This window comes from Grus americana, chromosome 20, assembly GCF_028858705.1.
Source record: "Grus americana isolate bGruAme1 chromosome 20, bGruAme1.mat, whole genome shotgun sequence".
Classification (NCBI taxonomy): Eukaryota; Metazoa; Chordata; class Aves; order Gruiformes; family Gruidae; genus Grus; species Grus americana.
The window spans coordinates 5567345-5595195 of NC_072871.1; the positions used below are offsets into that span (position 1 = coordinate 5567345).

Below are 27851 nucleotides of genomic sequence, written 5' to 3' on the forward strand. Positions count from 1 at the left end.
GGAGGGGCAAGGGCAGGGGGGCGACGGGGGATGCTGCCAGCAGCCTTGGGCCCACATCAGTAAGCGTCTCAGCTGACCGAAGCTGACACCGCTGGAAAACGGTGGCTCAGATTACAGGGACCCAGACTTAATGAGTAGATTTATAGCTGAAAAAAAAGCCTTGAATTACAATCAGACACATAAGGAACCAACAAACCCAGTCCGGCCCCTGCAGCGAGTTCTGTTAACCATATCAGAGGCCCCTTGCACTACCAGCTACGGCTCCTGAATGACCTTCAAGGATAGGTTGGTCCTGGTTGGCTTTTTGTTTAAGAAAAAAATTGTACAAAGGCTTTTTTTTTTTTTTAAAACCCATAAGCCAGGTTCCTTCAAGGGCATAATTGGACTGCAGAGTTTCCAGCTTTTCAGGGAAACTTACTTCTCTGAAGAGTTACAGATACTGCACAGATGAGCAAAGTCCAGAAGCACTCAGAGACAGGGTAACAGCACCCAAACATCCCTGATTCATCACTGCCATCGTCAGCCTTGATCTCAGGTTTGCTGGTTTTGCCCTTAATTCTGTTCTCCCAGGTCCTCGTAGGGAGAGTCACTCCCAGCGTCAGCATCCTTGAGGAGATTCATCCCAGGAAGAGTCCAGCCGCAAACAGCACCACTAAACTGTACTGAGAAAGAGATGCAGACACGGGGTATCTCTTTGACAGACCTTTATTAGCAGACTGTTCCCTACATGAAGAATCCAAGTTAGATTTGCATTATAACAATTTGTGGTTACAGCTACAAAGATGGTTGTCATTTTGCATTGATTTTTGCATTCTGATATTCATATTCCCGTTAGGCCACACTGGTAGGAAGGAGCCACTGCAGAATTTAATGACAGGTCTCAGGAAGGGGGGGTGGAAAAAAAATCATATCACTAATCCAGATTGGTTAGATTTCCACGTGGCTAACTACTGACAGCACTGGATAGTCAAGGCAGAGCCTTACTTGGAAGGCGCTCTGTGAACCACCAAAACCTGTCAGCAAAAGAAGCAGCTGCTGCGTGCTAGCAAATCCTCTTCTGATTTCTCACACGCTTCTCCACAGTGCCCATTTGCATGTGAAGAGCACTGGTTCAGCAGCAGGGTCTGCGGATCCAGTTCCATAGCACAACTGCAGCAGCCTGTGTCCAAGTGCAAGTTTCCTTCCATCTCTCTGGAAACTTGTATTTTCTTTAGTCCCTGAGATTTCTCCCCTCCCCCCTTACCTAAAAACTCCCCAAGATCGCTCTCAATTAGCCATTGTGACATCCAACATACACAGACCTTCTACTTCCCAACTTCAGCCATCTTTCAGCCGCGCACAGAGGCAATTCCAAAATAAGGCGAGCCTCACAGCGCACCCTCTCCCCTCCTCCCCAGGTACTGCTTCCTCACCCTCCTCCCTTCTTTCCTATGGCTTCTTGCTACAGAATTTCTCTGGGCTGAGGTCCTCCAGCAACAACCCCAGACGTGGGAAAGGCAGCTCAAGCCCCACAGGGAAGGTACGCAAACCACCTTAGCGGCCCTCCCCACGACTCAGCTGTGTGATGTAAGAGAACAAATAGAGAACTTTTTAAAACAGGAGAAATACAAGCACAGTAACAATATTTAAACAAGTCTATAAAAATAGTCTGACATAACTCTGTTCAAATAAATACAAAATAAATATGCTTTAAGCAGTAAAACAGTGGAATGCAACGCTGGTCCATTTTGCCCAAAATGAAAAAGTTGGATGAGGATCTCCCAGGCCTCAGAAGCCAGATCCTATCAAATAAAGTAGCCCATAATGCAGTCAGAGAAATTTTAAAGCCATCTCTTTCCCTTAGCCTTATGAAAAGCACCCTTTGAAAGAAAAGCAAGCACGTCTTCAGGACTGAAAGCTCACCTCTCCCAGTGACACCAGCCCCTCTCCCTAACACCCCTTCCCACAGCAGACATACTCCTGGCTTGGGGACTCCATCCTGCTAATGCAAACCTGAACATCAATCTACAAAGAGGTCTAAAGAGATAGATAGCAGCGTAGGCACGGGGTTTGGAAAAGGTCCACCAGCTATCCTTGGCACCAGGCAGAATGGAATTTAGAGGTCCATGCAACGCTGCACAGGGGCTCTCGTGTCGTGCTGGGAGCACAACTGCACAGGAGCTGTGAAATAGTGTCTTTTGTTCACTAAAGCCATGCATCAAGGTGCCAGCCCACCCAGGGCTCTCCTGCCTTCCCCTTTCCAAGCCCCTGCTGAGTATAACACAAGCCAATCCCGGCATGCAAAGGATACAGGCGTGCAGGCTCTAGTCTGCTGCTTCTGTTAGTAAGTGCATCTTGTTAGTGGGTTTATGAGACACACTTAAATCTATAAAAAATAAATAATCCTAATTCTTCATCAGGCTGGCCTAAGTAACCTTCAGCCTGACTGGACAAACCACTGCCCACCAGCCCTCAAAACCAGTATAGGTCGAAGTTACATTTCATGTCAAGTCTTGGAAGCAGAACATGAACGTCTCCTACCCAAAGGAATATATGTAAACATAATAACAAGCCTGGTGTGGCAGCAGCTCCTACACAAGGTTTGTACAAATTGAAACAATGGGTAGGAAGTTAAACAACTGAATGGAAAAAAGCTCTCTGAATGGAAAAAGAAGCTCTTTCAGCAAGTCAGAAGGTGCTCATCTGCAGGCAAACAGCTCTGTACACGCAACACGCTGAAAGCAGAGCTGTTACCCAAATCTTTGCTACTCTGCCATACTGCTGGGAACTGACCTCAGCAACTTGCGCCTTAAGATTCTCCCAGGAGCTCGCCTCCTGGTCTCCCGAAAGGCCCAACAAAAAGGACCACATGATGGTTTATGCGGAGGTCTGAGTAGCAAGATGGCAAAGGACACCAGATCCTCCCCTTCCCCTTACTGACTCACAAACTATCTGAGATTTCACAGCTTTGCTTAGTCAGCTTAGTGTCAACACATTCACAGAATGAGAGATGGCAATACGTCTTGGGATCGCACCCCAAGATTTCAGAGTTCAAGGTCCTCCTGATCTCCCGGTCACCGTGACTGCACACCCAGAGTCATCTTCAAGTTTTCATAAACCACGTAGCTGATGCTTACAGCTGGGATCACCTTCATAAAGTTAGGCGCCAGACCCCGATAAAGACCAAACGCTCCCTCTGTCTTCAGAATGTGTTTAAACAGTCCTCTCATCGTCACTTCAGGAGCACCCTCCACTGAAGCTGCAATAGGGAAAGCCACAATAAATAACACACTCTATGGGGTGAAAACACTTTAAGATAACACCTGTCTCAAAAAGCAGTTCTGATTCATGTTCACAGGGCAAAAATGCTTCATGGGGGACAGCATCTAGTTTCTCAGCAAGCCATGACCGTGCTGCACGTCACAGCCATTTTCCCAAACCACTCTGCAGATGCCTTTAGCCCAAAACTCCTGATGTGAGCAGAACACAACCTCTGTCCTGGAGGTGCTTGGCCCCAGACGCTAAGGACAGCACAAAGTCCACCGTCCTCTTACAGCATGGCAAACAGCCTTCTGCTCACCTGCACGGGCCAGTTAGGGCTGTTGTTGCAACGTTTACACTGGAGGACCTTTACCCTGCTCAGAGACCATGACAGGAGCTCCCACCGTTCCCAGAAGTTCTCACCTTGGGCCTGCATACGTGTCCTCACGAGAGCCAGTGGGTAACTGGCAAGCTGTCCACAGGTACTGGAGATGGTGCCACAAGCCAGCAGGACAAAGACTCCAGGGTCAGCACTGTTGACAGCATAGCGTTGCAACCAGGCATTTTTTAGTGTCTAGAAGTAACGAGCCAGATGTCAGCGGTGAAGAGGCAAATCGAGAGAATATCACATTACATGGAAGATCTAGCGTAAAGGCCCAGAATGCTATGTGCAAATTTGACCAGAAGCACCAGGCTTCTGAAATCTTTTTGAGCTACTGCTACTGTAATGCCTGTAAATTTTCTGCTGTAATTTTCTCATTTGAAAAAAAAAAAGTGGCAAGGAACAATATACGATGTTGACTAGGAAAGGAGAATCATTGTACTGAATTATCTTTTAGGCCATTTTGGCTAAAAATCCGTTTGTGCCCCTTAAGGCTGGTCAGGAAAGCTTTGAAAAATTACTGAACATCCTGTAGTAACAGAAAGGTCTGACAGTGATAAAGCTACACAAGCAGCACAACCCTACGAAAGGTTAAAGGCTTCATACCTCATAGACTGCCAGGTCAATACCAGCATATGGAATGATTCCTAGCATGTTGGGGATGTAGCCTTTGTAGAAGGCAGCCACTCCTTCCTTTGAAAGGATGTTTTTGGCACAGTCCAACATGCCTGAATATTGTCCTGTCTTCCTTAGAGCCATCCGTGTTTTCAGAACCTAGAAGACAAGATTAAACACCATGAAGGCCTACAGTAGAATCAATAGCAGAAAAACGTACAGACAATGTTGTTCTTAAGAACATGATGGTCAAGACTACAGCAAGCATCATGCGAGCATTACTACCCTATATCACCTCTGAGAACTCATTAATTAAGCCATCACAGAGCTAGTGTTGTACCCACATCTTCCCATCTCAGCACCGTGCCATGACCCTTCTTGGCCTGTCACCAGCTGCCTCACCTCCATCGGGTAGATGCTGCTCTGTGCAATGGCCCCAGCCAAAGAACCAGCTAACAGCCGCTCGTGAATCCTCAGCATTTCTTGGTCAGTACCAATGAACCGCTTGATCTGTGGAAGCCAAAACAGACATTGAGGCTCACTGACTTTTCAGCCACCTTTTCTTTCAGCTTTTTTTTCTTTTTTCTGCAAACCCTTCTGCAGCCTGACTTGTCTGTGCCCTTTTACTCACCTGCTCATAGGCCATGAACTTAATGGCAGATTCTGGTGCAATCTTCAACACATTGATGCCATTCCCTCGCCACAGTGACCTTGGTCCACCCTCTCGGATCATTTGAGTAAAACCGCCAACGATGCACATGTTGTTACTGCGGGAGGCATGAACCTGGGAAAGAGAGAACACGAGCTTGGATTAGTTCCAGTCCTGATTACGACAGTGCTACGTTTTTCTGTAATCCAGGGACAAAAGGGCGCTTTTCTATTTACCCAGAGATTTGCCAAGGCTTTAATCCCTTCCAGATAACTTCTACAATAGGAAAGCAAGCTTATTTTTTGTAAAGTCTAATGTTAACTAATGAATTTCATCAATATCTCCCTCTGGAATGGGAGGAAAGGTTAATAGGCAACTCCTAAACCTAGCATAGGATCAGCTACCCAGGGTAAAACTTCTCTGCTGGCTCCAGAGCAGGTACAGTGACAAAGCAGGTTAAAATCAAGTTTTTGTAACTCCTAATGCTGATAATACTGATGGAGAGTACCAGCTCTGCAAGCTGACCACCACAACCACTTCAACTCTCGCAGCCTCAGAATCTCTCATGGGAACACAAGACTTGAACCTGTTTCACCAAAACCCAAGTTTTCTGGCACTCTAAACCACAAAGCTCTCCCACTACTGACAGTTTTCACATGTCTGCCTCCCAAAAGCTTCTCTATTTTTTCTAGTCAATGAAGAATAACATTTTAACATGACTTTGATCAAATAATCCAAAAAGCTTTCAAAAATACCAATACGAGAGCAATGAGATTGATCCTGGCCAGAGTGCTGTACTGCATTGATGCACATTATCATCTTTAAGGCATCGCTTTGCAAGAATATTAAAAGGAATCTGCCTGGGTATTCAAACAAACTGGAATTGCTCTATCATACCTGCATGAGCACTTTCAAGCGATCCAAGGGAGCTGTACAGGTTCTGGACACGGCACCTGCACCTCCACCTGCAACCAGATGTCTCCACCACATCCCTGTCTGCCTCTCTTCCACTGTGAACTCATCAGGGACAGTCAAATTCTCTCCTACATCAAAGATCTGCAAAAAGCATAAGGTGTTGAGAAATGTTTCATCAGCTAGTGATCTTGCCAAAGTTTTATTGCTCTTTATCAGTGCTAAGTGTTGAAGTACTAGATATGCTTATTCCAAGTCAGCAGCTTATCTATAGCCATTAACTGCTGCGTCTGGCCACAGGAACTGCCACTGCTGCAGCACGTCACAAGGGGAATCGTCACATTTAGAGATTTCTGTCCAAGAAGCTGGCAACTGCTGAACATTTGTCTGCATTAAAATACCGCAGATCGTAGTAAGGAACAAAATGACCAACTGCGGGCAGCTGCATGGCAAAAAAGCTGGACCTCTCTGGAACCTTCCAAGCTCGCAGCCAGTTTAATCTCGTTACATGCTATTTACACACACTGAAATATCTCCAGGAAGGACGGCTGCCTGTCAGATCAGTTTCTAGTCTTAACAGGTCCTGAACCAGCCAGGGCTGGCCACTGGTACAAGCTCCCAGAGGTGCAAGCCAAGCAAACACCCTCATCTTCTTGCAGTTATCATCTATGCCAGAGGCTTCAGAAGCCGTGCCAGTGATAGGTGGCAAGATTACAGGACAGGAAGCAATTGGGCTTCTAGGGCTACAAGGCAGCTACTGAACCATGAAGATAGAGACTGCTGATAGCAGCTCCTGGGGGTCAGGACTCTGAGAAGCTGGGGAAAGACCGAGACCTGTTGCAGAGGAACCATTTCTCACCGTAGAGTGCTTCCAGTACAGGATGATTTCAGGAATGTTCTCCACCGGGTGCAGCAGGTGATAGTCTCGCCACTCATTCCAATCAATTGTCATTGTCCCATTTTTATCCATGCTAAAAAGATTTATCATTAGATGAGTACAGACTCCCACTGAGTGACAAATTCCTCCTCCCTTTCCCTTTGATTATTCAGGCCTACACCAAAAAAGAGTTTGCAAAGCAACTACTAAAAGGCTCTAAAGAGACACAAGACAAAGCTAGGGAATCTTCTATTCACCAAACACGACAGAGAGGTAGAAGTTGGCTCCCTTTTTCCTCCCCTCTCTCTCTCCCCTTTAACTGACCCACAGGAGTAGCTGCACCCCCTCCTACCAAACTTAGGCCAACATAACTGACACTGAAGGGAAAATAATACTTACTAGGTGACAGGACCCCAGAAGTGTCCCGTCCTTATTCTGACACACAGGCAAACAGACAGAGGGAAGGTAGCAGAGGAAAGAAAGAGGAAAAAACAGCACAAATAAGTGGTTGTTAACATGTTAGTGCCACATGCATAAAGCACTCAGCATTTCCAAAGAGCAAGTGCACGGTCCCTCTCCAAAGCAGCAAGCTCCAGGCAGCAGGACAATCAGACAGGGATGCAAATCAGCTCAGGTGCAAGTACTTCCCCACAACAGGTTAGCGAGGTAAGAGATTCTGACAGTAACTCTCCATAATGCATCATGATAAGTGTCAATTGGTGGGAAAAAAAAATGAAAATGAAGAGCAACAGGCAAAAGGGGAGGAGCTGAAGTCTCTGGAAAGCGTGTACAGGGTAGAAAGGGCAGATGAGTTCCATGTCCCTACACTTCCTTCTAAGCCCCTTAACAGTAAAGCAGAGCAACCAGCTGAATCCTCACCTCTTCAGTATTTTCTCAGCCTGCTGTTCAGAGATCTTGACTCCCAGGTCACGAAGAGACTGTACAATCTCCTGGGCATCAATACGGCCTGCAAAGATAAGCCAGAGAGCTCAAGTACACCTATTACAAGCTAATGCATGCAGTAGTCTATTCGTGAGCATGAGAAAGATGTTTACCATCATTCTTCTTATCCAAACTCTTGAAGACCAGCCTCAGTTTCTTTTCATGATCTTGGAGATAATGAACAAATTCCTCAAAATCCAGCTGCCCATCCAGGTCCTTGTCTCCAGCCTTCACAATTTTCTGTTTAGAAAACAATCAAAACCTGTCAGTTCCTTTGTTCATGCGGATAGGTCTGCCCCTTCTTCTACCATACGTAAAGATAATTCCTACAGGTCTTTGATTTTTCCTCCAGAAAGCAGCCAACAGAATTATGCTAATTCCTCAAAGAAATTTGAGCAAAGCAGTAGTGTAGAAAAATCACCTGATACCAGGCAACTCTCCCAAAGTTAGTTACACAGCTGAAGTGCCTCATGCTTTTATCAGGGATATTCTGCTACTATCATGTGTCTAATCTCAGTTCTGTATCTTGATTAACACCTTACACAGCCCTCATTGAGGTTCTTGAATTAAGTGTGAGGCAACAGATTTGCATAAAAAAATTAATCACAAAACTTCAGGTAATAAAAAAGCCCGAACAGGAGAAGGAATTCCATGCCTACTACAATCCTTAGAGAAGTAAGCTCCCTCTGGCAATAACTAACTCCAACCAGAAAAAGCCTGTCCAGCTCTAGTGGACACAGCCAAAGATAAAAACCCCTGTAAACTGGTTTAGGCATCCTGGAGCTACGTGCTTTAATTATACAAGTTTCCATGAGATGCATATAGAAGAAGAAAAGATTCTTAGTAGGACAAAGCTCAAATCAAGATCAGACTCTGTGCCAGACATCTAGGACAAGGTAAATGACTAATTAACTCACTCCAGCATGGGGCAATAGCAGATGGACTGTGCTACCTAAACGCACGTGGCTACTTGTTGACAGGAGAGGTGATCTCTGGACTGCAAGAATGTGGCTCAGGGAGTTCCTATTCCCCTTCTCGTTCAGGCACTTGCCTTTGACAGCCTGCAAGTCTGCTACAACATCAATCAGTGAGCAACGCTAAATGATGTGTGATTCAGTCTACTGCATCACCTAAATTTTTGTTTTAATTCTTGTAACATTTATGTGAACAGCAGGTGGGTGGTTAAGGAACCTCCAAGCTGAGATCAAACACTAGGCTAACCCTCCATTCACCAATATTTATTCAGTATTTAGGCTTCAAAGGTAACGGGCAAACCTAAGCTTATTGTGATGTTTCTTTAGCCTATGAGCACCAGTCCCCTTCGTAAGCCTTAAGTCTTTGTTTCAATGCCATTTTAAGTGACTTCAATACTAAATACTTCACTATTGAAATTCTCTCTCGCCCCACCAAGTCCTGTCACTTTCGCCCTAATGCTATGAGGATTATTCCTAATAGTTTTAGGAACCTTAAATAAGAAAGTGCTGTCCCAGCTGCCCTGACCTTTGAGGAGTGCCCAGTATTCTTAACCTGCAATTTATCATATGACTGTTATAAAGTTCAGATATGACCCCACATTCAACTTGTAGGCTAAAGATAGACCAACACCCCTCGCATGTCAGCAGATTGGCCTTGAACAGCTGAATCAGGGCTTCCCTCTCACCGGCAACCCCCAACCAGCTGGCCAGCACTAATAATTCAGAGACACTGTAAGAAGTGACCGTGTGACTGCTCCTGTTCTCACAGCACGCCCATAACAACCACAGGGATGTGTGATGAGCGATTAGAGACCTCAGGTAATAAAAGCTGCCTTTGCTCTGCTAGCCTTCTTCCTCCAAGATCACAAAGCAAAAATGCTGCAAGCCTGGTGATCAAGTGACCTGCAACACATGTGTTAAGGGTGAGAAAACCAAGCTCCCAGCATCTTCTCCAGAGATACCAACAAATGTCTGCCTGCAGCTCTTTGCCTTTAACAGCAAATATGAAATCCCCGTAGACAGAACCGCTCATTAACAGCTCTGCTGGCTGCAGACGTTTCTACGGTCACCTGCATAACACACTGTGCCTGCAGCATGCTTTGCGACCCCACACGTCTTAAAGCCTGCTACAGTCCCTGTTTGTGTGTCTGCACAAAGCTATAAAAAGCCTACTCAGCTTTGCTGTTCAATAATCGGCTGTCTGGGCTCTTGGCAGTCTGGTCATGAAAATCACAGCAGTAGAGGCAAGCTGAAAGGAAGGACTGTGATAAAGTCAGAGTGCTCCGCAGATTTAGCGCGTCTCCCTTCTGCGGCAAACTCTTGCACAACCTCCCCCGGCTCAGCCCACTCACTGCTGCCGAGCCGCTCTCCAGCTCATAGCACAAACCTGCTCACCTTCACCGGGGTGAGACCTGCACCGGCTTGAGCTGACATCAGATTACAGGAAGGGGGGGCAGGCAGAAGGGTGTTAGAGGAAGGAAAAGGAAGAGGATGCGAAACGTTGTATTTGAGCAGATCAGTTAAAGCGGAGGAATCGATAGTTTGGAGAACCCCTTTTTCTACTTAACTTTTAGCAAATCAACTGGTTTAAACAATCTTAGAGGCACTGAGATCTCAGATTCAAGCCAAAAGAATCAAAAAGAAAAAAGTCCACTCCACGCTGCTTCAGCTATCCCTACCAAGGGGCAAGAGAAACGTGTCCGTGCTGTACCCAGGCATTACGACACGGCAGTCATGAACTTGTCCCCCTCCAACCAGCCACTCGGGGTGTTCGAGACAACCCCTCAGTAGCTCGCTCCCTCCCATTCCTCCTTCGGGACCATACCTGCTTCCACTGGCGGTAGGTGGAGAACTCCCGGGAAGGAATGAAGAGGCTGAGTCGGAAGATCGATTTGAGTTCAGCCGGCAGCCCCTTCGACTCAAAGTATTCAAACTCCGTCTGCGACTCCCCGAACACTGGCACATACAGACAGAGGCAGAGCATCTTTCTGAGCCGGAGACTCAGCTGCCCTGCTCAGACTGACTGGGAAGGGAAGTAAAACTGAATGATTCCCCTGAGCTAATTTCAGTGTAGTGGAAAGGAAATGCCAGCAAGTCTCATGACACATGCCTATGAGCAAAGCCGGCTCCGGTGTGATTGGCTGTACAAGCCCTGCCCTTCTACTTAAAAGGGAAGCCGTAGCTGTACAGTCCCACCCAGCTACCAGGAGAAAAGATCCGGAGGAGGCATGTGAGCTGCCTCCCATTGCTCAACACCAGGCTCCCATTAAGCCCAGAGACCTCACATCACACCCACTGCAAGTTAACGCTTACCAGGCATCTCTTTTAACCCAAGAGACTTTGGCCAACATCCGAGATGCTCACTTGCTGTTCCTTACATCCGATCGGTCCTTTCTGATCCTGTGCTCACCACTCCAGGGATTTACACACGCAGCACAGTAGGGACCAGTCTCGATCACAACCTCTCCCACCATACAACACAGGAGGACTCTCACTGTCTTCCTCTTCCCAAAATTCTTCCTCTAAAACACAGTAAGAGCAAGATGCCACCCACTTACTGCTTTCATACACTTTTGGGATATCCAGCTTAAACAAAAGCCTCGAAATTCCACTTTTAGAAGGTTACTTTGCCATGCCAGAGCTGATTGGCTTCGGTTGAAATCCTCCCAAAAAACACTTGTGCCAGCTAGGAGCAGGCAAGCCCTGCGTACCCAGATCTCCTCTCAGCACTCAGGAGTCATTAATATAAGCAGCAACAAAACCTGCGGAGAAGGTTTGCCATTGTGCCGGATACGCAGAAAACCACCAAAATGAAAAGCAGGCTTCAAAACAGACCCAGCTGCTTCAAAGCCTCCTAGCTAAGCCTCCAAGCAGCAATTACAACTTAACTAGTTTTTCGTCCTCTCCCAACTACAATTAACCACTGCAGTCGGATATGTGCTATAATGAGAAGTGGCCTGGGCAGAACAACATCTTCCAGTTTCTACCATTTACAATTTAACCGCTTTGTAAGAGTTCCTGAGCTTTCATCAGGAGCATGGCAGGCTGAAGAGGGAGCGTGGCACACGCGTCATTTAATGCAGGTATAATTACAGGCTTCTGAGCATTTAGTGAAGTTTGCTGTATGGGATAACACCTAGCTCTACAGCGAGAGTACCGAAGAAGCACAGCAGGTAACAATACTGCTCAGTACAGAATTACTGATTGCTAACATGAATTTTAAAATAGAGTTATAGTCTTGATACTCGTCAAAGAGAAACTATCACAGAAGGATGATGCAAAAACCCATAGCCAACAACCAAACCGCTATAATCCTGCTGTGCTTGAAGTAACGCAGCAGGTTTGCTAAACTGGTTTAAGCCAGTCCAGCTAACAGCTTTCCCCACCGCTGCGGACACAGCAACATTTTCTTGCATTTGCTCTGTTTAAACAGACTGCCTGGCCAGTGCAAAGTCCAATACGTGTTGCCCTCCTCAGATCCTAATGCACAAGGGGCCTTTACGTCTTTACCGTGGTATTTTGTTCTTCAGATTCAAAGGCCAAGGTCTGTAATACGATATTTGTGGAGCTGCATGTCAATCACACAAATTTGGAATATTTAATCTGCGGCTTTATTTCAAGGATTTTACTTTTTATTTTAAAAAGCTTAATAGATCACGACTTGCAGCAATTCAGTACCCTTGAGAATCATGACCTACAACAGTTTCCTACGCCCTCCCCCTGTCATGTCGCCTACCATGGCACTACTGCCATGTTACCTAACCAGGCTTAACCTACTCCCTGCTGACGTCTCTCCGCACGAAAACAGGATCTTCTCAGGGGCTCCAGATCCTCTTAAAGATCAGCTGCAGCAGCTCACTACATGCACGCCAACAGCACACCCCAACCTTCCCACCGAGTGGAGTCTCACTGCAAGCAGCACCCTGATGCTACACACCACTGACCAAAAGCAAATGCTTCCAGCTGCCTGACCAAGGCAGGCAGCTCCCCCCCAGCTCCAGGGAGTAACTGACTAAATGCACCTCAAGTTTGCCCCACCAAGCCTTAAGGTCCTCCGTAGTCCTTCCCACGAGTTGCCAAGCATCACTATTATAGCTGCTTGGCAGCTCAGTTGCTATGCCAACATGATGCAGATTTTCCTAATAAACTCTAGACAGAGTTGGCAGCCAGAGACAAAAGGCAAAATCTGCACATTTTAGGGAAAAAAGCCCTACTACCTACGTCAGAGGAAAGGAGAAAGGTAATGAGGTTAAGAAAGCTGATTTTAAGCAGGGTATTAATTACAGGACAGCGAGCTAAGGAGGAGAGACCGATTACAAATGAGGTTTATACCAGCAATTCTGGTTATAAAGACAAAGGAAGCTTAAACAGGCATTAACAAGTTTTTAGTTTTCACCCAAAAGAATCCTGGTAAACCTGGAAATACTCAAAAGCAAGATAGCCTCCAGAGCTGCAGGGATCAGTGCTGCTGGAACACAACCAGTATGGGGTCAGCACCCAGGTCTCAGCACACACAGCCGGTCCCGCTCCCCCAGCCCCTGCAGTGTGTGTGTGTGTGTACCGCTGCAGGCAGCAGCACCCTGCCCTGGGGCTTCGGACAGTACATCCCTCATTAGCACTGGCTATTCCTGATTAAACCAAGGACAGAGCTCCAAATAAAGTCAGTCCTTTCAAGTCTCTCCTCCCTGATATTTCTTCCATCCACCAACCACCACTGCTGCAAATGAAGCCAGAGCCGGACCTACACATTTTTGGTGGATGTGAAGCCAGCCTCGCTAATACCCTCCTGTGCTAAGGTGGGTAGATGGGTCCGTCTTCCTTCTACAGAAGGCTCACTTTTCTTGCCATCAAGGAAGCTGCAAAACGCATTCTCCATTTTATTTATAGGATTTGGTTCTTATTTAAATGCTTCATGAGTTACCAGTTTCAACACCCTGCCATTCCAACGCTAACCTTTCCAAGTCATTTGTACTCTTCTAGGCATCTGCTTCATCACCAGTTTACTACATCAGCTCCAGAAGGTACCTCCCAAAGGATGGGAAGATGCAGCCATACAAGGAGCAGGAAAGTACACTGTTTAATTTTGAATTTACTTTGCTAAAAAAAGTCTCTAAAAATATCAAGTGCCAGGGAGCATCACAGCCACATAACTAACATCCTCCTTCACAGGCAAAACAGCTTTCCGGGCGAGTATGCCATGGGCCAGAGAGAACCGCTATTGCTTGAAGTTTTCACTAGGTCCTGCTGACTTGGTATTTTTTAATTTCTGGAAACTAGCTTATAATTAATTGTACAGTACAGAAAGTCCTCACAAAGCACAAACAAAGAGCGTAAAGTGTATGAAGGAAAGGAGTTAATCATTTAAGAGACCCCAGCAGAGTAAAGAGCTGCAGGCAGCCAAGGCTGTGCAAGGGGAAGGATAGAGACTGGGGAAGGCAGACAACACTCCATGGTATTTGACATAAAGGTAACCAGGAGAGGTGACCTGTTCCACTGACAACACACAGATCCAAAGTTACAAGTCCAGATGGTGACGTCAGGGGCAGATCATACCTCTCTCCTGTGTACACACACCCAGGTGCCAACACATCACATTTGCAATCAGTGTTTTCTTCCGCATTTGTGGAAACAGCCTCACGCGGAAATTGTTACTTTCAAGCAAGGATCTGAGCAGAAACACACCAACTACAACGGGAAGATTGAAGACCCACAGCTAGGAAGCACCTCAGGTCAAATTATCCATATGCACACATTCCTTACAGTAACGGAGAATCAGGCATGATATTTTGTGTGTTTTCAGCAGATATGTAGTTAGAGGTGTTTTTACAACACGAAGTGGCATACCAGTCAAGAGACTTCTCCCAAGGTCACAGACATTCAGCGGCAGATAACAAAAGCCGTGTGTCCCCCCCATTTTCTTTAAACGCCAAATAATAGTCTTTGCTCACAGTGGTTTATAATCTATCCCTAAGGCTGTATGAGACTTTTTGCAACACTTCTCCTTCATAAGGGTAATTAGAGCACAGATATCTGATCAAACACAAACAAGTCATTGCAGCTTAACAAGTTACTGTCCATCAGCTGAGCCACGATGACTGGATGCAGCATTAGCCGTCCTGAACTGCAAGGTAAAACATATCTGCATAATCCTCAACAGAAGAGCTTTACACTGCGTTTTACTTTACAATCAGGGCAGGCTAAAATTACACAGTTACAACCTCCTAGCAGATGGGCAGTTACTTCCTAAGCTGTAATAACTCTATTTTACAACATCCTTATCCTCTAGGTATTTCTCCATTAGCCAATTTTAGGGTTCCTATGCAGCCAAACTTCCCAGGGTCACACAGGAAAGAGGAGATGGGTATCAGCTCTCAGAGAAAGCTTCATTTGCAGGTGTGAACAGATGGACTCTCCCTGACAGAGGGACCGTTGTTCCCTGGAAGACACCAGAGATTTTTCAACCCTATGCTCTCAAGGTTTTCATCACAATCTCCTTCAGTTCTGAACCTCTGTCCTTCTTCAACCTCTGTGCACAAAAGTCCTCCTCAAAATGCACATGCTCCTCTCTTTGCAGAAGATGCAGAGTGCCAACTGCTAATGACAGGGATGAAGGCAAAAGTCCCTGCAGATTTTTCCGTCTGATTCAAGCAGGGAGTGGCTTCTGCTCCCCAGAATGCAAAATGCCACCCTGTCTGTTTCCATTCAAAACGGCAGCAGAAAGGTTATTCATCCCCTCCACAACCTGAACCTGTTTGTCCCCCATTTTAGAGAGAAAGCTTACAACAACCATGCCCGATTCTCAGTCAAACAAGCCGGATCCTGCAAGTCACGCACCCCTGCCGCTGCTGCAGCCCCTCAGTATTATCCCACGCTCCCACCACTCACAGGGGTTGTGCCTGACTCCTTCTCCCCTAATCCCAGGTCACATCCTTGGTCTTAAACCACATGTAGTCAGAGCTGGCCGCACCATCCTCAGGAGAGATGGACAGCATTCCCTCCCCATCAAAAATAAACCAGAACTGCAGTCGGCCAGCACTACATTAGGAGCCCAGGCACTAAACTAAGCAGCTTTTGTTCGCCTCCCCCCAGACAAAGCCTCACCATTTATTCTCCGCCAATTGTGCGCACCCACCACCTCCCCGTTCTCCCACTCCCCGGGAAGTTCCCATCCTCACATAGACTTTAGTCTCTCCCTTATGCCACCCGCTCCCCAGGGACAGGCTTTCCTCTCTTCTGGGCTGTGCCATTCAAATGTAATACAGCCAGTTACTCATTTGGTCAAAACATGCAAGCTTTTCCAGAGGCTTGCCAAATTACCAGAGAGTGACTCCAGAACATTTTAGGATCTATTTGATCCTTTGCTGGTCTCCAGTGCAGGGGTGGGACTTGCCACTAACCTGCATTATCATTCCCTGCCCTCTTAGTCATGCTTCTTACAAGTTGCCCAGGAACCTTCGAGACCCCCACATTCCCCCTTACCCCTAAAGAGCATTTTCCCCCTCTTTGAATGCTATGTCTGAAAGATTAGATCACCTCCTCTCTTCACAGTCATTCCCCCAGTCCCCCCACATTTCCCTTCTAGCAAGCACACACACTGGACCCTGCTCCCTTCTCCTGTTCTTCTCCCCCCTCCCCAAATACACACACACACACACCCCCCCCCGCTACTCACACACTCCACCTGCAACACCCCTACTCCCAGCAGACCCCACATTCGGCTGTCATGTTCGCCAACCCCTCGTCAGGCCCCTGGATATCCCGTTACCTTTGGAAAATGCTCTGCGGGTCCAACCACCAGTAGGATAGTTGGTCTCCTTTCAGTGGGATCAGTCCCTCTGTCCTGTGGCTTCCCCAACATCTTTGGCCCTTTCTCCCCGGGGCCTGGAAGTGGGGTGGTGTTTCTGGCCTCATCCTCTTTTTCATCTGCAGGACCTTGGCATATGGCCCTGGGAAGGAAGCTAGACAGAAAATGCCAAAGGGTCTGCAGCATTGCTGCTGAAGCGAGCGTCCCAGGCAGGGGAACCCTGCGCCCTCAGGAGCTGCCGGCTGCCAAGGATGATGTGACTGCACTACCAAGCACCCCCAAGACGGGAATCAGCACGGCAGCCAGCAGGAGGTTCAACCCAGCAACTCCACGGGCTCAGATTCTTTACAGACCGCTCCTGCGGACGCTTCCTGCCTTTTGAAATTGCTGCTACTGCAGTCGTGCCTGGCCTGACAAGCAGCTCATTGTACCAGAGCCTCAGAAATCTGATGGCAACAGACAAAGCACAAGACCCCTGGCACGGAGAAGCCGAGACGCTGAGCTTTGGAGACTGCTTGGACAGAGAAGCCGAGATGCTGCACTTAAGAGGAAAGCTAAAAATGAACCTCTCCGAGAGAAGCTTCTCAGAGCTGCCAATTAACCCGCGCGTCCCAGCTCATCCTAACAGCACATCAGACGAGCAGCGAGGCTGAACACCCAGGCTGCGTCCCCACTGCAGCAGTGCCCAGCCAATCCTCGCTCCCAACACTGCGGTGCTCCGGAGCAAGGCAGCGCGCGCAGCCGGGCGGGAGCGCGCCCTCGGCGCAGGAGGCACCCCGCAGAGGAGCGCGCTTGCCAGCTCCATTGGGCAGGTACAGGCAGGGAGGGCAGCAGGGCAGCTGTCCGGAGCACAGAAGCCATGGCCCAGAGGCAATTCAGCAGCGCAGGATCATCCAAGGCATGTTATGTACCCGCTTCTGGGGGTTGGCAGCTTCAGCTGCAGCTCTTTGTTAGAGCAGCAGATGGTTCTCTGGAGAGAAGCCGGCTTTTCCCAGCCATGGCTGAATTAACCTCTAACTGCACCGGTCTCTCCCTGGTCTATTATAGTCTCAACCGTCATTTGGTGCTGCATTGTGCTTCTGCCATTTGGCTTTCAGCGCAACACAGCTACATGCTTGCACAGCATTTATGGCTATTCATCTATGCAAGATCTAATACACTGTGGTTAAACTATTGCCGATTAGTCAAACAGGCCAAGTTCTGCTGAAGGAGCCTTTAACCGTACAGTCACAGGTAGGATTAGCCAGAGCAGGACTACAAATGTATACCAATATATAAGCACAGAACACATGACATCCCCTGAATTTCTACAAGAAATGCCATGTTTCCCTCCACTGCCACAGCAGCAATTGCTCATAGTCCCGGCTGCAAGGCTAGGGGTATCAGCCTCCCAACCATGGCACCGCCAGAACAGCCAATAAACCTTGGTGGAACCCAGCAGCCCACATCTGGCAAGCACAACAGCACAGCTGGAGACAGTAAGGACTCATTTTCCATTTTAAAGTACCAACAACTTACTTTGTAGTCCTAGATTCCTGCCTTTTACATCTACAGACAGAGGGCAGTCCATGTCTCACTTTCCAAAGTATTATGACTTTTCCATAAGAGAACAGTTTGGGGTTTTTAACATGCAGGATAAATAAGTACAGACTGCAGCTTCCATCAGCCAAGGCTCCCTACCCACAGTAGCACAGTGAGCAGAGGATCTCCTTTTTCAGCTTTCAACTTTTGACAGTGACAGTCTGTAGGAAACTTTTGGTTTACAGATATTAGATATGAAAATACAATCCAAAACCTGGAAGGACTGCAAGCTTTAAGTAGCCAATTTGCAAATAAATTTGAGAGGAAGAATACTAAACATCACACTTGGGAACATGCTAATGTTGAATTCCTTTAACCAACCTGAGTAATGGAAAAAGAGAGAGACAAGTACGTAGAAGACATCACAGTAAAAAAAAAAATTCTTCTGCAAATATACTTCAGAAGAAAAAAAAATCCTGTTGAATCATAATGTCTACATACAGTACACAACAAAGTTTTTACCTTAAAACTTGACACATACAAAAAATAACAAAACAGAAAAAATTGACAAAATTCAGAGGCAGCAACACTGGGGTGAGGGTACAGGGAAAGCCCTGTCCCTCCCTGAGGAACAGCACAGGCCCGTTCTAGCAGGGATGTACTCAGAAGCCCAGGCAGAAGGAGTGAGGAATTTTTGTCATGCCTCGATTACCTTGAGCTGCTGCCAGTCATCACAACTACAAGCACAGAAGTTAAACTACTTTCCAAGATGCAGTGAATCAGATCTTTTAAGATGACATTTGAAGGTTTCTAACACTCTCAAGCCAGAGGAAAAACAAAGCAGATTTTCTGAACTGGACATGGTTCTTCAAAATCAGCTTCTATTAGCCTAAGGCTGTCATTTCACAAGAAGCAGTGAACTGATCTGAAGCTTACTGCCGCTAAAAGAGGTCGTCTCACACATCCACATCAGCTCTGCGCTTACCTTGCTCTTGTGCCGACAACCTCATTAACCCAGCTAAAAATTACAGAGCTTTCTGCTGGGGTAACCAATTGAGGCTACACATGGATGGGGTCCAAAAAAGCATGACTGCCTGTGGAAAGGGCATTAGAGCTGCCTGCAGTGACAGCAGGCGGACGGGCACCACCACTACAGAGCTACAGGCCACAATACAGGAAGCAAAGCACTCGAGTGGGACTTGTCCTCAATGGTCACTTAATGCTGGGCTGCTACTCAAAAGGACCTGTTAAACCAGCTGATGTTACCCGACATGATTTCTTTAGTGGTGCGTGCATGGCAGGGACCCCATCTTCCTTTGTTCATGCAGAGATTGCACAGTAAAATAATAATTTGTGCAAGAAATTACATGCCTGGGGTGCAATTAAAGCAGAAAGTCAGCAATGCTTCCTTGGCCTTTGTCCTCATTAGAGGAAACCTCAGAGGAGTTCTGCCACCACACAGCTCCTTGAGAACAGACAGACTTTTATAAACACATTTAGGGGGAAAAAAAAAATAAAATTCTTTTACCAAGTGGGGAATTTTATTAGGTCAGAATAATAAACCTAGTAACGGCAAGATGATTATAGCTGGAGGCAAGACAACTGCTGTCCTACAGGGAATTTGTAGGAAAGTATTAACCTACCAACACCATCACAAAGCCAATCATTCACACGTAAGAAAAGATGCAATAAATACCATTAGTCCAGCCTGACACAAAGAAACAGATGAGGAACAAAAATTCACTTTTTCTAGAAATCACAAGCGAACACCTAGGTGAAACAGCTTTCCTAATGTAGGCTTTGTTAGGAGACAGTCAGCCCTCCAATTCCAGCTGTTTCCATGAACCAAGCCCAGGATTTTGAAGGCAGAAAAGCACCAGGACTGATCTGAAAGCTGGTTCTCAGCCAGCACACCAGTCACTGGGGACAGAAGGCGCCTGTGGCAGCTGGCCTTAGAGTCCTACACCACCAAAATGGTTAGTCAGATAGCCAGAGGAGAAGCCGGCAATAAAGTCGTGTAATCTAGCCAAACGGAGACAAAGGAGAAAGGAAAGAGCAAGAGTGTGACGTGTTTTGCTTAATTAAAACAATATCTTCCTCAGTACTGCAAGCTGTCAGAGGGAAGTTCTGTTTTAAGCCACAAACCCAAGGTATCTTGTATCCTCTTCAGCCACATCATGCAGGCCACATTATCATACCTACTAAATCTGAAACTCCAGTTTTCAAACGGGCACTTGCCCTTCCAGCCTGGTAGTACCAGGCAGAAATTCAGCCTCAGACTATTTGCTTTAAGATGGCTTCTAGAAGACTTTTGAGTAAATGCACAGCGTTTTCCAGCAAGAATGTGAGCCTCGTTCGTCACCAGACAACTAGCTAACACCTAAAAAATGCAGGAGGGAGGGTGAAAAGAAAGGGGGGCAGAGGGAAGGGAGCTGCGCTCGGAGCAATGACCCTTCTCCTCCTCTGGCGCAGGAAGAGCTGCCGCCGCGGTCGCTGTCTCCGGTTCCTTAGATGACCCCGCAGGAATCAGCAGTGACTCATCTCCTTCGGGAGCTCTCCTGGAAGCACCCCGAGGAACACAGCTACACGTGTGCCACCCAGAGATAGCACCCAGCCCGCCCAGCTGGGATGGGCCACCACTACTCTTTCAATTACCTCTTATCTTTTCAAATGTAATTTCTGAAAGACAAAATGTAAGTACTTCCCCCTTTTTAGACAGCCAAAGTAAACCCTGCGCGGTGCTTATTGCACTGTGCCATAAAATCTAAATCTGCTGCTTAAACATTCAGCTATGTTTTACATATTAAAGTTACACAGCATAGTTCACCGAACACTACAAAGAAACCTAGATCACCTCGTTATAGGAACCCTGGCACAAGCGATTAGCTATTCTAGTTGATATATTAAGGCATCCGTGGGCCAGTGCCAATACAGAGATGGCCAGGGAGGGGGAAACACGCAGCCATTGTCCGGAACAGTGAGTTCCACCAAGGTCGTGTTGTATCACATGAAGAACTGGGGATTGACCAAGAGAAAGGGCATTCTTAGTACTCAGAAATTAGAAAGTCAGCTTCTCGCTGCACTAGGAAAATAGCTAGTGAGAAACGATGGCTCTCCGGCAGCCCAGGCCCAGGCTTGCTCGCACACAGCCCCTGCTCTCCTTAGGCTAAACGATGTAGATTCACATACCAAACAGCTTTGTCTTTCCAAGGAACTCATGATCTAAAAATTTCAACAATTTCTCTTACAGCAGAATTCTCCGCTGTAAGGCACTTTAACTGCCAGAAACTTCCCTGCAGCTCGCTGCACGTAACTTAGAAAAACAAAGACATCTCTGCTGCCTTTCTACACTGACGCTAGTTAGCACAGCTATGCTTCTCCAACTGAGACAAAGTCTGGGGCATCATTAAAGCGCGCTCACGTCCCACATTCAGAGGGACAAATATAGCAATAGGACATGAACAAGAACAAAGACTCATTTACCATTTGCTACAAGTAGGTCTGAAAGAAAAAAAATCCCTTCTCCTCCTCCCAACATCATATCATAATATATGCAACAGGGAGCACAGAACTACAGAATCACTATTTTGTAGGGGGCTCAAACAAGAGACCATGTCCTTATTATGGCTTTGATGTCATTTTATTAACATTTGTCAACCATTTAAGGGTTCTGTTCATTATTCAGCCAGATTCATCATTGGGTTTGTTTCTTTAATAAAAAAAAAAATTAAAGAATAAGTATACTGAAGTCCTGTGGTTTTGATTTTTTACCTGCCCTTGTCTCAGTAATCAGACTAATAATCCAATGCAGATAAGGATAAAAGAGACATTTTTCACTACTTACCAAGGCATCTAGCCCTGGTCACTAAATAACACCCCACAAAGATCAAAACCCCTCTGCATATTCTACACAGGCACAATCAGTTGCTTTGGATCGGATGTGTTGTTTCAATTCACTCAGGCTCTGGGGATCCTACAGGAACTCACTTCACTACAGAGTTCAGAATACGCACCGTCCTGCAGGAACAACGCTGTCTGTGACATGCAGGATGCCTTTCTGCAAGAGAGGCCCTCACACAACATCGACACATTTAAAATTGATACACTCAAGTCAAAGTTGCATCTACGTTGCACGGAAGTCAGCCAGGATCCTTCATTCATTATCACTGTGCAAATAGGATGAAGGTCTCAGCTAAATAAACCTGAGAGCCACCAGGCTTCTCCAATTTGCTGCAAGGTAGGACAAAAAAATGATCCTGGAACAACATCCCAAGATTGCATCTCTGAAAGTTATATACCTGGTCCTGTACGTGCACAAACATAAAGCAACACTTGCCTAATCCAAAATTGTTTGTTTATATGCAAGGTAAGCTTATGCAAGAGCGAGCTTCTTTTGTATGTATTCGCATCTAAAAACTCACTTCCAATCTACCCCTTTGAACACTGAGTGGATGTGCACTGCCAGTTTAATACTTTAATCACACTAAGGCAGGTCTGATGACCAGAGACTGAGTTAAAGACTTTCACCATTACGGTGCGAGATTCCCTGGTCTCCAGCATCCCTCTCCTCCTGCCCTCCCCATAAGACCTCTGGGTTCAGGTGGAGGGATGAAGGCAGGCAGCCAGCGTGCCAGCAGTCTCGCTGACATTCACGGTCACAGCACACCCTCCAGTCCAGCAAAGCTCTCGCTTTAGGAGGCTGCTGGCCAAGTCTATTAATAACCCACACCATGCTGAGAAATTTGCTTGTGCCAAAGCCAATCCCTGTATTTCTTCTCAAAGTCTTTGCGGTGGCTGTCAGGAACTCATTTGATTGATTACAAAGAGTTTTGTGTCTTTAGCATGTCTAAGTCAGAGAAGGTAACAGAACACTGAATTCGCACCAACTCATCCACTTACCACAGACTTAAAGGCTTTATCTACAACTAAATCACTGACCTACAGTTCTGCTCTTGCACCAGATTTCCCCAGAGCAGGAGAACAGGGCCTTCATCAAACCACACACTTCATAGTCTACAAAGAGCAGGAACAGGCCTCCGCTCCCTACAGACCCAGCAAATATGACCTGTTTTGCTTGCTGGTTTAATGCACATTATACATAAATGCATGCAGTTGGTATGTTACTGAAAGCAGTTTCACCTTGTGTTAAACTGGTTCAGGGTATCCACATTTGTCCTTTGGGATTAGTCAGGAGATGGGTGGTTGAGAAGCTGTTGGCAAATACCTTTCAGCAGAAGGAAGCGTATTAACTGGAATTTCAAACTGTAACACTGCTTCATCTGTTTAATACGACCTTGTGTTGCTCAACCCTTCATGATGAATTATGAAGGTCTGGCTAAAAGCTCCACAACTGCCCCAGCAGGATTCAAGACACACAAGCCATTAAGATGTTGTATCTAAATGTATACAGGTTTGGAGAGAGAATTCAGTCTAGGTTACAGAATGGTATTAGAATTTTGCTCTTTTTATCATAAACAGACTCCTGTAAAGCAGTAAAAACTCAGGTCCTCCTTTTCCAGGTGACTGTGAATGGAAAACAGGTGAAAGCATCACACGGAAAAGATTCCCTGCTTCCTCTGTCCCTTAGAGAGCAAATTTTAGTACATTATGCATACTAGAACACAGAGTATTCAAAAGTCTTGGAGTCTGAAAAGAAGAATTAAACGACGTCATGACAGAAGATAAAGTATTGATCAGAAACAAGATTAAACTTTTCTATGATTGCAACTGCTACAATAGAAAGAGTTTCTCAATCCATCCACTTTTGAAAGAACTGATTAACTATCCCAGAACACAACAAAGATACAGCATTCTCTGACAGCTGGAAGAGTCTGAGACATGTACGTAAAAAGCAAAGCCATGCAGAGGAGAGGCCTGAAGCAAACAGAACGTTGCAGAGCCCGGCTGCAGCGGTGCAGTTACACTTCTTCGGTACACGTGAAAAGTGAACAACAGAACTTGGAGATCAAAGAGGAGATACCAGGCTAAGAAAGAGGTGATGAAAGCAAATGTGAAGATTTCAGCAGAATGGGAGCTGATGTAGTTTTGTATGGGGAAGCCGATACCAAGGCAGCAACAGGCAGTCACATATATGAACTCGGAAGAAAGCATCACAAGGCCAAGGAGAACATCATCATTACAGCAGACACAACGGGACAGTTGTAACTGAAAAGAGACAAGGGTTATGTTTGCTCTGTTTCTTAAAGCCGAGAGAATTAGTCCACCAGAAGATGCTCGGCACCACCATAGAAGAGGTAGCTGCAGACAAAGTTCACCACTTCGGTCTGTCTCTGGGCAGCTGGGATGAATTCCAACAGTTCAAACTGCCTGGAACTTCAGCAGCAGAGATGAGGTTTTAGAACAGCACTCCAGCCTTGCAGTTAATCGTGATCGGTATGAAAACAGTTATATTAGCAAATACACAAATACTACCATTATACATCCTCTCAACAGCACGACATCTCCGGATACAAAGTAGAAAACACAGTTCAGGTTCAACTACCCATATTTTCATTAAGTGCATATCTCCAGTTCCATAAGACTATATAAATATTTTCATGAGGGAAGTCAGAAAGTAGTAGTAACAGGAGAGATTGACTATTCCAGAGGTAGATGTAACTTAGCAGTAAAAGACGATCCCTTTACACCACAGAACAAGAAAACCTTTAAAGAATTCTTCACATGATTATCACTTCACTGCTCAAGCAACGTGAAGTATGTGAATTGCTTCATGCTAACCAGTGTAAACAAGCATTTCTTCAGAAGGCTCACTGATTTTGCACACTGTTGGTCAAATGGTTTAAAGATAACAGCATGAGTTTAAAAAAAAAAAAAATGCGTCGTTTACATAAGCGAATTCCACCTCAAAGGACAGCTAAGTACAACCCCTTCTCTCCCCCACCACAGAAGGCCACCTCTAAAACAGAAGGCAGCAATCTTCCAAGAATGCTACAAAGGGTTTTATCTCAGTACGAACTCTCAAGCATTGAAGGAGTCAAAATATCGCTCATTTTCTTTTCAAGTTGCAGCCCAAAACTATTATTGTTACCACAAGGACTTTTAGCCTACTGACGCAAACAGATTAGCAACTCACAGTTAAGACTGGCGATAACCTCACATTACGAGTCTAATATTTTCTCCATCTGTCTCCTAAATGTTAGGAGGTAACTCCCATATCAAATGTACTGTTGCATGGAAGGAAAAATAAAACGCGCCAGAGCCACAAAGTAATTTACTAATCACAAGCAATCCATGTGATTTATGCCTAAATTGGTCTCCAAACACCATGTCCAAACACCATCAAAAATGTTTTCATCTTGATGCTTAAGCACTTTTCTTGAACGTGACTTCACATTAGTTATCCCGAGTGCCAAGGTGCCATTATTAACTAAGGACAGGGCAGAAAAAAGAACAACTTATTAATAGAACTGCCTGGGAAACAGGAAGCTTATTTGATTTTCCTAAAAATTACCCAGTGCGGAAGTTTTCTAGCCAGCTGTCCAAGGACTGTTCCCACACATTTAACTGGAACTTTAGAGTTTTGAACTCTGCATCCTCATTCTTAAGGAACACTTTTTATGCTGCTGAAGAGGATGCTTTGCGATACTAACAATGCTTTGCAAACTCTATTCATCTAACCAGCCGCTTCCTGCGTGGCAGAAGCGGCGAAGGGCTGAGGAACAATACTGACAGAGAAGGGCTTCAGCAGAAAGACAGGATTGTTAAGCAGCATCCAGACAGCACTTCCCTCCATCAGAGCCGTCCCAGTCACCGCAGAACGGTTCCTCTCAGCCGCTCCCACAGCATGGCAAGCAAAGAAACTATCTGTTGGGAAGCAAAAACGCATTTTGTTTCACGATGCATCCTCTTAGCCCGGAGAGCGCCAGGTTGGATTGAATAACATGCTGGGGAAGAAAAGGGAATGCAAACCGAGACAGGCATGCAGGCATAAGCACAGAACGTTCTGGTGGATGAGAGACTTTTGCCAGAGGTAAAGGATTCGGCACCCACGGGTGGCAGCAAGTCAGCATTTCACAGGGCATGCACAGGTGATTTATGTGGTATAATCAGATTTCATTACTGAAATGCACACTGCAGAAAATCACCATGGCACTAACGTTATTTTTAGAAACAGCACAACTAAACCACTCACAAGATCGACACGCTGCCAAAGAATTCTCATGCTTTACAGCAGCAAGGAAGATGCCAACCAAAAAGAAGTGTTAGTAGTCAAGATGTTGGGGGTTCGAAGTTAGAAAGGAACTAACAACTCTGGAAAGGATGGATGGAGGCAATTAAAGCACCCAAACAAATGGAGGCACCACTCCCAGAACAGGGAGAGAATAAGAACTGTCACTTGAATCAGATGTCTTTTCATGACTCAGAAGTTATCACTTAAACTCTTCATCCTTTCTGCAGGATTGAGGTGCTCTGAGATGGCACATCCCTGACTGCGCCCATGTGTTTATCTACCATCCTCCCAAGATACTCAGCTTTTTTATGGCCCTGCATATAAAATACAAGAGACTAGGCAGGGACAAACTGTGCACTGAGGACAAGCGCATTACTCCAATTAATACAGATGTAAATTACACTAATTACAGTTAAATAGAGCAACATCATGTTGAATCTTGAAGCCTAGAATCGTCAGCGTACAGCATCACACAAAGAGCTGTGACCACAAAAGGGCACAGCTCCCAATACTGAAGCAGAAAGTCAGTGCACTGCACATTTTGTATACTCCATGTGCAAACTACAAATACAGCAGCCTTCTTATGTCTTATTTTAAGGGGTTTAAAATATCTTAGACAAGTTCATTTGGCATGTGTAAGCCACCTTGGGCAAGAAACTTGAGTAGCAACATGGTGCCAAACAGAGTAATGTGAGGAAACGCAATGACGCAATGAAAACTGCACCACGACAACCTGACTGCACCTATCCCTTCCAAAAAAAAATCTTTTGCACATTTAAGTAAGCACGCAAGCTTCTGAGCCCTCAGACGTGGAGAAAGAAGATTTTCTTTTATAGTTCTTCCTGTCCAAGGAGTAAGTTTTAAACCCTCAATTTCTGCAGTTAACACCGTACGTGCCTACGGGTGGTAAGCAAGCTGATTCCTCCGGGTTTAGCGTCCCAGTCAGCAGCGTTGTTTTTCGGGGAGCAGCTAGGAATGCCCAGCCAACAGAGCAGCGGTGCCTCCCGTCACACAACCCCCCTTCTCAGTCAGCCCCCCCCCCCCCCAGGTTCAGCATCGGGAAGGTAACTGGATGCAAGTGCTGGCATGCCACAAGCAGGCGCCTGCTGCCACCGCTGACCTGGCGGGCCTTCCCCCCCGGCCGAGGCACAGGTGAAGGGTGGTCAGAGCCCACGTCCCGCTCCCGAGAACGGCGGAGCCGGGCGAGCTCCGCGGCACGAAGCCGGGCTCCGGAGGCAGACCAGCGCTGCGGGGCGGACACGGGGTGAGGGGGGCGGCCAGACGCTCCCTCACCACCCCCCGCCCAGGAACGCACGGCCGGAGCCCGGCCCGGCTCAGCCCCGCCCGGCTCAGCCCCGCCGCCCACCGCCGCCGCTCACCAGCAGGTCCAGCTCGGTGCGGTGCAGCCCGAGGCGGCCCAGGCCCACGGCCAGGTCGTGGATGCAGAGCGCGCCGTCACGGTTCACGTCGAGCTTCTGGAAGAGGGCGCGGAGGCGCCGGTCCTGCTCGGAGGCCTCGCACAGAGACCGACCGCAGGGACTCGCGTTGCCGCCGCTGCCGCCGCCCTCCGTCCCCGGGCCGGGCGCCGCGCCGGTGGCCCGCGGGGACCCGCAGGGGCAGAGCACACCGCTCACCACCGGGGAGGCCAGGGAGCGCCGCGCCCCCGGCATCGTCCCACCGCCCGCCCGCTCCTCACACGCGCCGACGCCGGCAAATGGCGACACTTCCGCCGTGAGGAACCGAC

The 27851-nt window shown here is 46.8% G+C and overlaps 1 protein-coding gene across 6 annotated transcripts; it reads right to left on the reverse strand.

The window, feature by feature from the left end:
* Positions 1–689: 689 nt before the first annotated feature.
* On the reverse strand, positions 690–27851 carry SLC25A25 (solute carrier family 25 member 25). Of its 6 annotated transcripts, none has more exons than XM_054848617.1 (11): positions 27487–27851; positions 7731–7857; positions 7555–7642; positions 7075–7110; positions 6658–6769; positions 5784–5942; positions 4869–5021; positions 4640–4747; positions 4229–4396; positions 3664–3814; positions 690–3238 (listed from the first exon to the last, which is right to left on the reverse strand). In XM_054848617.1, exons 1-11 carry the CDS (start codon positions 27775–27777, stop codon positions 3054–3056), a joined length of 1578 nt encoding a protein of 525 aa, XP_054704592.1. In that variant the 5' UTR covers positions 27778–27851; the 3' UTR covers positions 690–3053. The 6 variants fall into 6 exon arrangements, with proteins under 6 accessions (XP_054704592.1, XP_054704593.1, XP_054704594.1 ...); XM_054848618.1 differs by lacking the exon at positions 27487–27851 and adding an exon at positions 16357–17150; XM_054848619.1 differs by lacking the exon at positions 27487–27851 and adding an exon at positions 10417–16381.

Bases quoted from the DNA above. Each gene is read 5' to 3' on its own strand.
- SLC25A25 (XM_054848617.1), bottom strand. From the start codon at position 27,777: ATGCCGGGGGCGCGGCGCTCCCTGGCCTCCCCGGTGGTGAGCGGTGTG. The intron at 5,022-5,783 runs GTATGATAGAGC...TCTCTTTCCCAG, and splicing joins GCTTGAAAGTGCTCATGCAG to GTTCATGCCTCCCGCAGTAA. The intron at 3,239-3,663 runs GTGAGAACTTCT...TCCCTATTGCAG, and splicing joins GACACGTATGCAGGCCCAAG to CTTCAGTGGAGGGTGCTCCT.